Source organism: Seriola lalandi, unplaced genomic scaffold, assembly GCF_002814215.2.
Source record: "Seriola lalandi dorsalis isolate HSWRI2012SDOR001 ecotype SW California unplaced genomic scaffold, Sedor1 jcf7180002054425, whole genome shotgun sequence".
In the NCBI taxonomy this organism is placed as follows: Eukaryota; Metazoa; Chordata; class Actinopteri; order Carangiformes; family Carangidae; genus Seriola; species Seriola lalandi.
In genome coordinates, this window is record NW_019524978.1 from 3080372 (window position 1) to 3097183 (window position 16812).

General features: G+C 41.4%; 1 protein-coding gene across 1 annotated transcript; it reads right to left on the minus strand.

Annotated features, from left to right (window-relative positions):
* Positions 1-239: 239 nt before the first annotated feature.
* Positions 240-16525, minus strand: has2 (hyaluronan synthase 2). Its single transcript, XM_023410414.2, has 4 exons — positions 15828-16525; positions 7015-7641; positions 4284-4385; positions 240-4172 (listed from the first exon to the last, which is right to left on the minus strand). The coding sequence occupies exons 2-4, from the start codon at positions 7639-7641 to the stop codon at positions 3243-3245; spliced, it is 1659 nt and encodes a 552-aa protein (XP_023266182.1). The 5' UTR covers positions 15828-16525; the 3' UTR covers positions 240-3242.
* Positions 16526-16812: the final 287 nt, after the last annotated feature.

Genomic DNA, 16812 nt, shown 5'->3' on the forward strand with positions numbered 1-16812 from the left:
GGCAAAAGCTGATTATAATAAACATGAAAAAGGATAGAGAAGAAAATAGAGATCATTAAGTGTTTTGTGTTGATCTTTGAAGAGGAAACCCATCAATGCTAAGCTAGCCATGGCTTCTTTCCAGTCCACATGGTTAGTTAAAGATGAAGGAGTATCTCGGAGCAAGAAAACATTACTGCCACTTCCACACTTCCGTCAAATAAATTAAAAGTAAAATAAAAACTCCCAACAACAGCAAATCAAAACAATAGTTATTTTTATTTGGCACAACACAAAAGTGCTTGATGATAACACTGCCCATGACCAGTTTGGCATGAAATCAACCTCATGGTTCAGTTGTTGGTCTCATTCATTAAAACCTAAAAACACAACCTCTCCTTAGAACTGTATAAAAATGTTGCCAATTTTTCTTTTGTTTTTGCTTAATTAGGCACCTCACAACTTTAAAACATACACGTACATAATCTGCAAATTTTGTGCAAATGTTTTATAAATGTTTTTGGAGGATGTTTTTTCAGTCTGCTTTGGCTTTGTTGTTTTTTGTATTAAGAACTCAACATAGTCAGAGACATGACTCCATAAAGTTTCAAAACTGCAAGAAATCTAGTAATCATTAAAAAAAGTTTAAAATTATGTTCTAATGCGGAACATATTAAAAAATAATTTCTTAAAAATGTCTTTTTTGCAGTGTAGACATATGGAACCTTAGGGGTTTTACATGTATACCAGAGGACGTCTTACTAAGTACAGAATACTATAAACCACAGAATGTTCTTACATAAATATGCTGGTTTTCTAGTTAAGTACAAAGTACAAAAACACAGGTTCATCATATCTCTTGAAATCAATAACTTATCCCTACAAATTGCATTTTCATTGTTGTTATTGCAGACAAAACCCCCAGCTCATAATTTCACATTTTTTGGTCAGATATACAAGTCATTGTCAGAACAGTTGAAAGCACAAAAAATACGTTTTTCCATTTTCTTTGATAAAAACATAATTGAAAATAAAGAATCTTTGGCAGCTAAGCAAAAATAGAATAAAAATGTCTATATGTATAAAAATGCACTGAAATACAAGGTAACAATAAGTAAACGGCTACAGCAAAGGGCCGACAAGGCAGAGAGATCCAGCTTTGACTTAATAAGGAACTGCATATAAAAAAAAGGACAACTTTATATTTAATATCACTAACAGATCATAAATTACTTGAGACCTTCAGAATGCATCAGTCTTTGGACGGCATCCTGACGCCTTGATGCAATGCAAAGAGAACCACTGAGGTATTTCATCTTGATTACGTCAAGCATCACACTGGACGACAGGAGAGACATAAAAGTGCATAAGGATTAAACTCATGTCCGCTCCTGGTCAACAGCAAACACGGGACTTGTTTCATTCCAAAATGCTGTTCCCTTCCATCAAGTGCCCTTATTCACATTGCTGTTATCAGGTAGTACTTTTCCCACATTAGATCCCCTTGTGTTTTCTTCTCACATTTACTTCTTCCATTGCAGGTTGTTCAACACAATGCAAAGAGGAAGTACAGTCAATACAGTATGTGAAGGAAGGAAGAGAGCAAGGGCATGAGGAAGGCAACAAAAATCTCAAAATCTTTGGATTGGAACGCGTCCTCCGTGTCTGCTTGGTGGTTATCATTCACCTTTGTAGAAAGAACAATAATAGTGTTAAAACCATTTTTGCAAAATACACAATATCATTCATATTAAAAAAAAAAAAAAAGAAAAAAGAAAAAGAAAAAAAAGTCATTGTTTCTGTAAAAATAAAACAGTCACAGCAGCAATGATACACCATCTCTCTTCTGGTCACATGTTCGCTGGTCACCTGATCTGGTGGAGATTATATCTACCAATCCGTGATCAGTTTGAGATTCTTCACTTTGTAAACGTTGAAAAAAATACTGCATTCACGTCATATGGGAATAACAACTGATTGTCCAAGATCAAAACTTGGAAGTATCCACACATTCAAATATATATTCAAATAGATTTGTTGCCTTTTCATACCATGATTAGATATTTCAAAGGATCTTGCCCCTTTTCACATTCAGGATACATGTGCCAGAGTGATGCATTTTGATTCATTTTAAACACCAAATCAAACACTGTAATGTCAACCACAAACACAACCTATAACAACAAATAACCTGGACATTAACGAGTTGCAATTATGTAGTGACTTACATGATGCAAAATGTTTTTTGTGGATAGATGCATCATAAATACATTTACAATGTGTGCAGACTATGAGGAACTTTGTATTTTTCCCATATGACGTGAGTGCGACAAAAGAAAGAGAGCAGCTCTTCATTTTAAAGCCCTTCTGCAGATTTTCACTCTTTGTATATTGATACTGTAGCTCTTCCGATGAGAGACTTTGAAACACTGGAAAGGTATCACCAATGCATTTACTCCAGAAATAACAGCTCAACATTAAGTTGAACTTCTTGTCTTTTTATGTGTTTGTTTTTAATGGTAAAGTGGCCCATTAATGAGATCCGCACAGACCATCCAGATACATGCAGATTACAATTCCATTAATTAGATAGTGATGCCTACTGCCTGCCTCATCTCTTTTTACAGTTAAGAATGATATCTTTAGTGTTGTGCCGAAATATACTTGCAGTCTTTTGTCTTCCATAAGGCAGGGGCAAAATATAGATTGGGTACAAACCTTTCTTGGAGACACAGTGATGCTCTGGAGGAAAAATATTCTCATAGGTCAAGTTAAACCCCAATGGGTGGAGCCAGAAATCCACTGTTTCTTTGGCTAGATGGAAATGTTAGAATAAAGCCCAGTGAAAATGACATGGGTAAGAGGTAGCTAATATTACAAAGCCTATAGCGCCTTTGCAGCCAACTGCAATCTGTGTAATCTTGCCATTCCAAGTTATCTAGGTTAGCTAGTTAGGCTATGCTAGCTGATCTTCAGCTAAACATTTCAGGGTGAAAGTATTTTAGGTAAGCTAATTAGTATGCATGCTGATGCTCCAAGATCATGAACACTATGGTCATGAATGAACAAAAAAACCTGCCGCTGCTATTTATATTTGTGGCATTCAAGTCTGAATAAACTCTGGTTCTTTACCCATTTCGGTTGAACTCAAATCATTTTGCCTCCAGAGCTGCTCTGCATCTGAAAAACATTTCCATAACAACAATATCGTACGAGTGAAAACAACCCGAAAGGAGAGTTCAGTGGTAAACAATGACTGTAAATCATACGTCCAGCACCATATCATAGTGTGTTTCCTTCTTCCTCTTTCCACACTTGTTTATGAGCACTGCATACAACGTCAACAGTATGACCCAGTAACTGGCATAGACGACTGCCCCTATGATCAGAACAATCTTTTCTGATTCAGGAAAAGGTTTTTTAGTCTGTAGGATTACTGTGTAGATAATCCCGATGAAGAGGATGGTGAACCAAACTGATATAGGAATCAGACCAATGAAGTTCACCACTATTGTTTTCCTCCCAGAGGTCCCCCATCCGGATTTGTTGATTGTTGCTATTGCGAACATTTTGGCCGGCAACAGGCTTGACATGTACAGTACAGAATAGAACGACATGAACACCATGACGATGTTACCTCTGAGGCAGCTGGCGAATGACGACTTGATCAGTGCCACTGCCTGCACAATGAGTAGAAATAGCAGAATATTCCATAACCTTCCTTGGTAGAAGAGTTGGATCGCCGTGGCGATGAGGAAAAATGGGAAGAAGCCCGTGATCACAGCCTCATAAGTCATCCATAGATGGTGCTTGTGGAACCACATTGAGTTATACAACCATTCTCTGAAATACGACTTACTCCATCGAGTCTGTTGATTGAGCCACCGCAAGTACGTAATTGGTGTCTCAGTGAGGCACTTTGATCGTGCCGTGTATTTGGTAGCATACCCGAGGCTGAGAACTCTGTTCGTGAGATGACGGTCATCCCCGAAACTGCAGTGGGATCCCATGAAGGTCTGATTGTACCAGTCCTCGACGAACTCGTGCAGGAGGGAGTTTCGGTACATTCCTAAAGGACCGCTGATGCACTGCACGCAGCCAAAATAGGACTGGCAAGCCCGCTCAATGTTGAAGGCCATCCAGTACCGTACGCTGCTCAAGAAGGAGATCCACGACTCGTATTTGTTTAGGATCTACGGAGGAATCGATAGGCACAAAAAAAAAAAAGTTTAACATACTGATGTGAAAATGTGAAATGTGTCATTTGCAAGGATTAAGAAAGCATTCTTAATTTTGTGACTAACCTGTACGTCTCCTCCAACACCTCCCACCATCGGGTCTTCTTCCAGGACCTTCACCATCTCCACCGATGATGCCGGGTCCAGCATGGTGTCAGAGTCACACACCTGAATAAAACCCACAAAATAAACAGTGAGTCACCTGTATTTTAGGGTCAAAGGTCATCTGTTATGTAAAAAGGCACACAGCTTAAGGATAGTAAACAATACACTAACTTATTTGTGCTCCACTGTCCACCTGTCTGTCTTTGTGGAACAAGTGGAAGATAATACATCCAATTTAAATTTTACCTGAGTGAAATTAATGTGGTCAGTGATTAATCCCCTGCAACAAAGATCCGAGTAACAGCTTTAAACTTAATCACCTCCCCACTATCTTTCAGACGCTTTTTTTCAGCTTTCTCCACCATTCTATAAATGGTAATTTCCCTCCTTAACAAAGAGAGTTGACGAAAACAATTGTGGAGCCCAATCCATATTAACAACACACATCTGTTACAAGCAGAGCCTTGTGATAATTAAAAGGCGCATTACACTGTCCCTCCTTTCCCTACATGTGGAAATGTACTGGCATGAATATAGGAGTGTAGCTGTTAAACACAAGGTTTCTGGCAGGCTGTAGGCAGCTGCAGGTGTTACACAGCATCATATCAAAGAGGTTTTATCCTCAAAAGTCCCCCATGTTGTAATGCAGAGCAATTAAAATCATTCTTGAGTTGTTACAGTAATGAGGTTTCTGTTCAGATGTCTTTTTATAGCACCACCAGCTGAATATTGCAGAACAAATGTGACATGGTGACACTACGCTTTGGCTAGTTTGAGCTTTCAGTTTACTTTTACACTTGACCCAGGTTTGTGTATGTATATGTATATGTTAAAGCTTTCTCTTTAAGTAATAAGATAACCTTAAACTTGATATACACACAAAGTCTATAGCCAAGAGGGTTTTAAAATTAGAATGCTTTCTATTTTTAGGATTTAACATGTAACATTAATCCTAAATCTAAAATTAATTAATTTACAGTAGCTCTTCTTTTTATCAGTTTGTGTTCAGTCCAACAGTGAAGGCCACAGGGAATGGTCCGATGTACTTTATAACAGAAACACTGAGTTGTAAACCTACTGGAAATGTATGACACACTACCAAGACATAGATTAACCTAATTAATTACGCAGGTATTAAAGAGAGAAACACACTTTCAGTTTCCAGCTAATTCCTATGTTGTTGTTTTTAAACCAAAGGAGGTTTATCACATTATTACAAGGACCTGTTAATTTATTTGACCAATCTCAGCCAAATGGTCCTGCAGTAAACCTTTTCTAATGAAAACAATCTCTCATTCTTGGTGCAGTATAACACAATCATTCGTTGACAGAAAGAAAAACATTGTCATAGGAAAATGCAGTTAATGTCACTATTTAGCACTAATGAGCAGATTTCGGGAAAAGGAGTGGAGTCAGATGACTCCATGTGACCACTCCACCCTTTTCAAACTGCTTGTACATTGTACACTAACACAGTTTATAGCTAGACTACATATTGTTCTGTTGAGCAGGGATTGCTGTAGCTACAAGCGATAATGCTAAATGCTAAAATGTTGTGTAACAGTAGCACAGGCAGAAAAGAGTCATAAAGTCAGAACTGAGTTAGAACTGTCTCAGTAATTTCAATTACACACTAATATCAAAGCCATGGCAGCTAAACCCCTGAATGCAGTGACTTGAGCAAAGTTGAGTTTTACTGCTACTTTTTATTTGCACCAGGTACAATGTTTTGTTTCATCTTTCAAAAGCTGTGTAGTTTTACTTTAATGAAGAATAACAATGTTCTCAATTCATGACCGAACTACGCATCACCACAACAGCCCATATTTACTTTAACATTTTTCTCCTGCACGATAAAAACACATTTCCTGATACTTCCTCAGTTTGTATTACCGAGCCTGGCAATGCTATTCATATTTGCAGCACCTGTTATATATTTTAGCCCACACTTCCACACAATGTTAGCATTATAAGACTGTATTCACCAGCAAAAACTCTTGGGAACTGGCCTTTCCAAAGGATATCATTTAAGTGTCATTAACAAACACTGACATTATTGTTGTTTTACTGATTTTCACAGATGGCATCACAGATCTAAAGATAGTTAAATCTGTCGTGAATGCACACCAAATGTAACCTTTCTCTGACACAGATTTGGGCACTGACTCCTGAATACCGCTCATGTAGATGATGTAACACTCAGCTCTGTGAAACAGATCTGTTATTACACTTGGAGATCAGCTACTGCTGCCCTTCTTCATGCTACGTGATGCACACAGCCACCGTCCGTCTAAAAGCAACACAAAAGACTCTTTGTGGACCCTATACTTGGCTTGGGAGAGCCCCCCTTCCCCTCTCCAGCCATCTCTGTCTCCATCTCCTCGTCTCTACCCTTTACCTACATCTTTACATTAACACTCAATCTGTCTTACATTCTCACCCTCCCACCATCTTCCATTTGATGTCAACTGTCCTTGTCTTACCTGTTTGTGTGCATCTACACAGACACACACCTCTGAATATTTTATCTGTTATATAATGTTGTCTAATTTACAGCATTGACATTCCTTGGTCCTCCCTTCCTTAACTTTGGTCTTTTCTCCATCCATCTATCCCGTCTTTCACCACTCCTCCATCGTCCTAATTTAAACCCCCATCCATTCAAATCCATTTCTAATTTATTCTGCCTCACCTGCACATAGTCCACGCTCCTCCCCAGTGCTTTGAAGGCTGTGTACATGACCTCTCTCTTCCCTCCCCACTTCTGCATGATGCACACACACTTGCTGCTCAGCACCAGCCTGGAGACTTGCTGAAGGCTCTCGGCGTAGCTCTCGTCCGTCTCCTCAGGCCCTCTGTTGTGATAGTTGCTCCGCCATACGTAGGTCGCCGATTTGTCCCATCCCATCACCTCTTTAAAAATCTCCATCATGTACAAGTCATCGTCTGAGTTCCCGTCGATCACCATGATCACTTTGATCCCCGGGTACGTCAGCCTCTTCACCGACACCAGGCACTTCCTCAGGTAGTTTGGGTCCTCTTGGTACGCTGCGATGCACAGCGCCAAGGACTTATTCAGTTTGATCGGCGTCTCTAATGACCGCCGCATGTTTCTGTGTTCTAGGAGCGCAAAGAGGCTCTGGATGATGAGGTGGACAACCAAGATGGCTCCATACAGGCCAAAGGAAAGGTGGTTGCGGGCTGTTGTGAAGAACTGGTAGCCCATGATGTAGGCTGTGGAGATGCCTACTAGTAGGGACACGCCGAACATGGTGGTCCCGAATATCCGCAGGTAGGTGAGGACTCTTTGATACCTCATCTATGGACAAAAGAAAAGGGTTAAATTCAGTGATTGTGGTGCAAAAGTGCTGTTTATTCACTTTAAGCCTGATGCAAGCCAGATGAAGCCATGCAGCGCAATGAGTAGATGGAGAATCCTAAGCCTCATATTATACTCCATTGTCAGAAGAAACCTGCAGTTATCTATGATAACTGTGCGGGGAAAATGAAAAATAATTTAATAACATCATACCCAAAATACATCAACTTCATTAACAGCAATAAAAAGACATAAAGGTTTCATGAGATATAAAATACGGAACATGCTTTCAACTATACACTCCTGTGGCACACACAACCTTGTTTTATTACAACAAACTCAGGTAGAGAAATCTGTAAAGTTTCTCCTCCTTTTATTACTCCCTCCCTCCTTCCTCCCCTTCCCTCTACCCCTCCCCAAAATCCCTGTCTAAATGTCAGACAGTTGTGAGTAGCACAATTGTTCCAACTCTGCTTTAGCCTGGGTGGGCGCACATTACAAGATTTCTTGACCTAATTACCAACAAGCTGGCTGCCCCTTGCCAAACATTCAAACTACCAGCTCTCCAAATTTTGGGGTGAAACAATTTTAACATTTCTTTTGTAAAGGCAAAGTTTAGAACATTTTCAGGCAAGTACTTTGTATAAGGAACACCCATTTACACCATAAAGGAGTATTCTGTTTTCAGTGGGGACAGATGAAGAACATCCGCTGCTCTTGTGTCTAAACTCTGAGCGACAATCTTTTATGAACGTGGACCCCGCTGCACAAAATCTTCCTGTCTGAAATGTTTGTTTCCAGCCCTCATTAGGTTGCTACCGCCATCTGTTTGGCAGACCAGCGGAGACCCACTCAGCGTGGCTCAGCTCGGCTCAACAGAGAGCGGACCACCCTGTGATGTCATCTGTTTATATCTCCGTGGGAAGAAGAAGACAAGAGCTTTTTAGATTCTCTAATGCTGCACGTGTGCTGCCTTCCCTCTGTGACTCCCAAAGAAAGTACGACATGAAGATTTTTATGATTAAATAGATACATAGATAGAGATGTGCAGTGAAGAGAAGTAGGGCATGAAATTATATAGATTTACGCACTATGAAGAAAATGTTTTTTTTCTGCAAAATAGAGGAAAGATAGGAAGGAGTTTGACATGAAGAAGGTCAGATTTTAAACTCTATTGGTGAAACTGCACTTATGCCATTTGGTGCCCATTCAGTGAGCCTTACATACAAGTAATTCTATTACATCATATATAATTACATGTAAATTTAACATGCAAGTTAAGCAAGACATTTAAATCAGGGCTTACAAAAAGAAGAATACACAAAGCACAGCGGTGTTTGTGATTTGGCAAGAGTTCTTCACACCACACCTACACATATACACACAAGACAGCTGGATGGAGGGGAAGAGGAATACACAGAGAGAAAGAGCGAAAGAAGTGTAAAGACAGTAGAGGGGAGAGGCAGAGCTGCAGAGGAAGGAAAAAAGTAAAGAAAGTGGGTGAAAGAAGAAAAGAAGACAGACAGATATCGAGACAGAGTGTAGTGGAAAAACAAAACAAGAGACAGTCACAGTAAAGAAGCAGAGATAGGCTAAGAGAGAGTAATACACACACACACACACACACACACACACCCCTTGGCTCAGACATAATGCCTTGTTCATTTGATCATTGGATGAGAAGGCCACAACCAGTGTAGCAGGCCTCCTCTGGCACGTGGATAGGCTCTTAACGTCAGCCGCTCATTTACAAGACCCCTGACACACACACTACACACACACACACATACACACACAAAAATGCACATATAAAAACCTATTATATAGTGCAGAGGGAGAGAGTGAGAGAGAAGTGTGTGTGTGTGTGTCTGTAAAAATACACATTTTTAATTATGTTAAGCATAGACTTCCTTCAGTTTGTGCAGGTACCTGTGTGTGTGTGTGTGTGTGTGTGTGTGTGTGTGTGTGTGTGTGTGTGTGTGTGTGTGTGTGTGTGAGTGAAATGTTTTACAACTATATAAGGTGGTGTAAAACAAACTCTTTCACCCTGTCTTTCTACATCAACTCTGAATGAACTCAGCCACTGCTGTGGAGCAGAAATGTTTTTGCATAAATTAGCTTTCAAAATATACTGTATGTAATTCATGGTTTGTGAATTTCGTGTAGTTTATTTTGTCATAATCTTAAACAGGAGAAAAAACTACCGCCATAAGTCCAAGTCAGACTGACCCATTGACACGTAGTGGGAATTGAGTTCACTTTTTGGAGCTTGGGAGGGAACTGGAAACCACTACAGACACATGTAGATCATGCAAACTCCACATATTGTTTGTTGCTTTTGTGACTGCTTGTTTATGACATGAAATGCTCGCTCTGGCAAAAAGTTTCAAACTGATCAATCCAGGTCATGTTCCACTGGCAGAAATCCTCAGCAGAAAAACAGATGTTGACTCTTTTTAGGATGCTCTACTCTTCATAGCTTCTCAAACACCATTCTGGGCGTGGGATCCATCTGACGCGGAGGTCAGACTAACAATTAGCTCAGACAGATTAACTGCACACAAAAAAAAAAATCTGTTATGATGGTCATCCGAACTTGGCCCTGGCCCCTGAGAGATAAAGCCTCTAATCAGTCTGAGATGTCATCGACACATGCGGATGATGTCACTGCGGGGGAGGGTATATGTGTATCTACGTGTGTTGGTATATGACATGTATGTGTTTGAGCTGAAGGTGTCATCGACACATGTGGATGATATCACCCCAGCTTTGTGTTTGTTTTTGTATCTTGGCACATGTGAGTGATAGAAACCCATCAATATCTCCTGTTCTTTATTATCTATGTGTGTGTGTGTGTGTGTGTGGGTGTGTGTGTGTGTGGGTGTGTGTGTCCAACCCTATGGTGACCTTGGGTTGGATGCTTTAGTGGTCTCTCTATGACGTTATCAACAGTCTCAAGAGTAAAACTCCCTCTGGCTCTTGCAGAGATAATATTATGATCATGTTTAGACTTTAGAGAGAGAGATGGTGGGTCAGCAGAGAGAGAATGAATGAATGAATGAACGAATGAATATTGTCTCACTAACAGTGTCCTTTGGAGAAACCTCCACTCGGTCCTTTCTGAAATAACATTACAGTCTCTGTTCTACTGAGGTTTAACAGTCAGGATAACCGAGAGACGGATGTGTTAGGGGTGGTAGCAGCCTTGATGCTACAACAGTGCTGACTGGGGTAGAGGGAAATGATTTGAATACCTGGACTGCCTGGAAAATTTCCCAAGCACCACTGAGCAACCGTCACAGAAACTAAAAAATTAGGGTTGTCTTTCCAGTGCTGCCAGATGAATGTGGAGCACAACCTCACTGAAGTCAAGAAATATACATAATCTGTGTTTGAGTTATGTGCTTATAACCCTATTAGGTATAAATACACCTTTTATAATGAACCACAGTCTATGTACTGAACAAATAATGTCCACTGTGCTGTTATGCACTGTTTATAGTTTAACTCAATTATGTGGCTTGTATGTGTACATATGAATGTCATTAAATCTTGCTGTTGCTGCTGAACACCGGCCAAGTTTGCCCATGGGTGCGTGCTCGTGCAAATGTGAAAGCTAAGCAAAAAATACACTGTGTGTGTGTGTGTGTGTGTGTGTGTATGTGTGTGTGTGTGTGTGTGTGTGTGTGTGTGTGTGTTTGTTTGTTTGTACACATCAGAGAGGGAGAGATGATTTGACCAAACTCACAGGAGAGCAGTGGAACCCTTATCAGCAGGGTCTTAGATCTGAAGCAGAGCCAAAGAAGACAGTTTTCAGAGATAACATGAAGCTTACATCTTTTATGTTACTGGGACTCAGCAGTCACTGGCTGGAAGTGTAACAGCCACAAATCAGAGGCTCTGGCCAGATGAGGGCCATTCACAAATCAAACTTTAATATTGCTCTCAAGAGCGAGTCACCTCACATCAGTGGCCGGGATTCTTCTGGCAGGAATACAGCATATGACCGAGGAGGGGCTATAATTTAATGAACTAAGGTCATATTTACGACAATGTCATTGTCTCTGTCAATCTACAATGGACACAAGCATATGAAGACATATTAATGATATTTATAGCCCTCCTAAAAGCCTGTTATTGTTGATCTACTGAAGAAATACTGGACAAAGTTTATCTTATCACAAAAACCAGATGTGCTGAGGTCAGACACACCTTTGAAAATTGGAAACATATGATGTCCTGCCAAAAGAAAAAGTACACCTGCAAAAATGGAGAGAGATATGGTCTGGAATCTGAACAAGCAATGCACGCAGTGTGTGTGTGTTCATGTGTGTGTGTGTGTGTGTGTGTGTGTGTGTGTGTGTGTGTGTTTGTGTGTGTGTGTGTGTGTGTGTGAGCTGGGCAGGCCTGGAAAAGGCCAACATTTAGAAAAGCCTTAAAATGTGGAGATAGCCCTCATGACGGTTGTAGCTGGAAGCAGGAAAGGCTCACATGTTCCTAAGCAGATGATGAGGCAGAGGAGAGGGAGCGGCTGGGAAAGACTCGAGAGTTGGCTGCTATCTTGGGCGAGACACACAGTACTGGACACGATCTGGGCCAGCTCGCTATTTTCTGCTTCCTTTGCTGTTGCTTTCAGCATTGTGGCACAAAGTCAACTTAATTCAAGATAGAAATTTGTTTGATTTATGACAAGTAGTCAAATCTTGCACAGATAAGACTCAAATGTAAAATGGATGCTGTGTATGAATGAAACTTTACCCTGAAGGAGCTGAAAGGTCATGAGGGTCTTCAAAGGCACCGCTAGGAAGTGACTGACTCTCGCCACTCCTCCTCTTTCTCCTCCCCGTCCTCCTCCCTCTCGTAAACCCCCCATGCCGTCACAGTGTGCTGTTGTTGTGGGAGCGTTGTCATTATGAGAACCAGAGCTCACTGCACTGCACGCTGCACTGCTCCTGACATGATTGGTATCAGGTGGAAAGGGCCACAAGTGGCAAAGGTATAACACTAAAGCGGAGTTGACTTTTACACCCCCCCCCCCCTTTACTTTTTTCTTTTTCTCCGCCCACAGCTGTCTCTTTGTTTCCCCTTCTCTATGCTATTAGAATCAGGTGTGATAAAGGTTACAACATTTCAGCAGAGTGTTTTACATCGATTTCTTCACTGTGTGTGCATCATCTCATTCTTTTACCACAGCAGTTTCATTCCATTTAAAAGTGAAGGTGGATGAGGAGTTTAATGAAAACACTCAAAGGGAATCCATCCTCAGTTTTGAGGGCAAGCTCTGCTGTTTGGTGTTTTGGCATGTCTTCTCCCTTTCACTCATCCCTGTTTTTTGGGGGGTTTTTTCTGAATGAGTAAACGGAAGCGAAGCAGAAAGAGAGACTTGGAAAAGTGGTGGAGGATGACGCTGTTCAGAGAGAGGGGGGTGAATGTAGTTTGGAAGGAAACAAGGCAGTGAGTTAGGGATGGGCAGGTACCAAAGAGGCACGGTGGTGGACTTGGCTCAGGTCACTGCCAGCTGAGGCACTGGAGTTACGCCACTGTGGCAGACTCTAACACTTCCAGCCAAAATACAGCTGCAGCTCAGTTGAGAGTGCATCCCACTGCAGCCGTTCTTCTGCTCTAGTATTTGTCTGCTTTTCTTCCATGTGCAGCATTTACACAGTAACAGCAAAATGTGATATTTTAGCATTTTATAGTCTGGTTTCCCCTGCTTCTAAAATCCCTGTGTCTTAAATTGACTCTGTCACCTATTGACCCAACACTTTCCCTTTCTGGCAACAGACTTTTATCAGCAGTGCTCTAAAATTACTGGCTTCCTCCAGTTCTATTCATAGCGATCTGTATTATCTGAGGTAATTATGGCTAACAGATAACAGAGAGAGACTCACAATCAGTCCGAATGAATAAATGATATGGAGGTATTATGGAAGAAAGAAAGGAAATGACTGTAATTTAGACTTTACATTTGTAAAGTCATAAGTAATGTTATGTAAGAAATATCATGAGTATCAATAAGAAAATGGAAAAGTCAGGGAGCCGACAAAGTCTGCTTTGCAGCCACTCAAACACTGCTTACTTCATGCAGCTCCTGGGCTCCTTTACAGTATACTGTAACTCCTGGACCTATGCATTAGCTCTGGCATCACTCTTCCCTGCGAGACTCTGACTCAGTATGAGGTAGTGGGAATCCAAATTTTCACTTTTACTGGCTGGCTGCTTCACTGCTACTTTACCAAGAGAACCTGGAAAAAAATCTGTGGCATTAATGCAGAGTAGATGAGGGAGACGGTGGTGTTGTGTGTTCGGGAGGGGCTGCACATATACTACACTCTCTTCAAACTTCAGTAGTTATACGCTGCCAGCCCCGAGGCCCTATACACTGAAGGACCCCTGCTGTGAGCAGTAATGGCACGTGAGACTTGTTGTGAGCCCTAATGGAGACCAGTCGTGGAATGCCTTCCTCTGTTAAGTCTCAAACTGCTCTGTGCGCTGTGTGGAGGAACATCCTGTCGCACTGATGAGTCTGCAGTAAACGAGCCCTGTGTCATGAATGAGCAGCGCAACAAAAGTTACTTTTCAACTGTTTCACTGTCACCAACTATACAAAGCTACAGTCACCTCACTGCACGCAAGAGTTACCTTTCTGTGTTAGTGCTTCATATTCCTCCAACACCAGAGATGGATTGACTTTCTTACTGCACTACCGTAAAACACACATACAGGAACTCCCTCGAGGGTTGCGATTAAGGACAGTATGTTGGTATTAGGAGACAGAAGGTCCACATGTTTTGACTGTGCAAAAAACATGCAGTCTGCATCTGTCATTTGAAATGTACATATTCATTACAAACCAAATAAAAAGTAGGAATAGCGATCTGGCAGCTACTGTAAAAGTTCCCCCAGAGAGTAGGAGTAATACTCCATTGATAGTGGAGTACATGCCTCATCACTCCATTCAGCTGGACATGACTAGGACTCACACTTGTTCCACTGAGTATTAAAATGCATCTTGAAAAGATTACCAGTAGATTCCATGTGTACGATAGAAACTGTACTGTACATCGTAGATAAATGTCAGGAATGTGGGTGTGTGGGTTAAAACGAGCCAGCAGAGAGTATCTGCACCTGAGAGGTCAAAGTATAGGCAGATGGAGGAAGAGAGCAGCTACAGTGTGTCACAGGAGTGTGACAGATGTTCATCTGCACTTGTGTTTAAGTGTATAATGTGTGCAGTGGGTGTGTGTGGGGAAGTTATGATGCCAGCAGCAAGTAAGTTGCTTTCATTATGTTGTAGGGGCAGTGTAGGTGACATCTGTCTAAAGCTTTCAGTTATGTTGACCTGCCTTTACACTTCTGATCTCTGGAACAAAATATATATATCCAGGACAGACTGAAAGAACAGCTGAACATTTTAATAAGATACATGTCAGCCACCACAACCACAACCCAGCCACTCAATACATCAAGTATCTGTCTGAAACGTGAAGGCTACTCAGCATTCACATGTGCGCAGATAGCGGTCCTTTACATTAGTCATCAAATTACGCGCTCCTACCACGAGGCACGCTGAGCGTGTCCACTTCCAACCTTCCCATTGGCTGACACATCTCAAAGAATGACGTATGCCCTGGGACGTCATCAGTTTAGTTTATTCTCAGGCTAGAATAACTGTTTCAGCCAAGAGTATGTGGAGTTTTATGTGATTAGAAGAATCATGTGAACAAATGTTTCGCACGTTTCCACAGCTGGCACAGCTGCGCAAGGAGTTCGTGCCGGTTGGGGAAGGTTAAACTTTTGAGATGCACATTTTCTCAGTTTTAATGAAATAACATTCTTTTAAAAAAATATCTACGGTTTTTGTAGAGGAAAAAAGACGCAATTCCCTTTCAACCTAACACCTTTCAGAGATGCTATCCGCGCTTTACGCACGACTTGTTAAGACGCATGGCGAGAAGGAAAGAAAGGGTGAAAAATACTGTAGTGACAGCTGGCGCGCCCCCAGCTCAAAGCATCACTCCCTTTATTGAGCTTAAATACTGGATATTAGGTATAAAAACAGACCTCAATGCGTTAAATTAGCTCCCAAACCACTTCTGCGTAAGGATGTCTGGCTCCCTAATGAAGCATTTATCACTGTCAGCAAGCTGCAGGGTCACTAGACCAAATGATCACTGGCCGCCTACCTTGAAGCAGCTGTCGTCCTCTCGTTTGTCCTTGATAAAGGATGCGGTCAACTCCGGCGGCTCTGGTACCGCTCCACGGGGAGAAAAAGTCTCGACAAGGTTTCAAGGGACACTTGTGGAGCAAAGAGTTTCATGAATCCTCTTAAAATGATCCTCATTAATTAAAAAAAAAAAGAATCGTGCACGTTCCTCTCAACTGGTCGCTGAAATATAATCACGGGTGCTTGTCTTCTCTAGTTTTGAACAGTCTGTCTGCAGTCATTAACTATGCACCACATGCATCTGAGGTGTTCAAATACAAACATTATGTCAGTCAACTTTGGCATCATTCATATAAAAAAGTATAAATAAAAAGTAGACTATGTAAAAATGATAAATATTATTCTCCATCAACTTCTGACGGTTTCATTCATATTTAAAAGTTTCAAAAAAGTTACAAAAAAAGCCATCACCTTTGGCAGCGTCAGCCATATTCGGAAGAAAAAAAAGTTTCCAGCAATGACTCTAATAATCAAATATGAGTCAGATCATTTGTAATTTTTGCTCTGTGGAGGGGCATGTAGGTAAATTGTTTCTATAGTTTCCCCGAGCATCCAGGTCACACAGCGCGCAGGGAAGTGGCCAAAAGTCTCTCTGTCGCTGTTTCAGCTGTCTAATTCCTTCCAGACGACTGTGTGTGTGGAGCCTCTTTTATGGCTGCTGCGGCTCCCAAACCCCTTTTACCGGGCTACAACAGATTGGCGTGTTGTTTTAATAAGGGAAGGTATTGGGGGTATGAGGAGGAGCAACAGAGAATCAGAGAGAGAGAGAGAGAGAGAGAGAGAGAGAGAGAGAGGGGTGGGGGGGACACCCAAGTCATTCAAACTCCTGAGGTAGCTACAGAGAGAGAGAGAGAGAGAGAGAGAGAGAGAGAGAGAGAGAGAGAGAGAGAGAGAGACTTAAAAGATTGGCTGTCTATGCCCCACATTCAAACCTGAATGCAGAG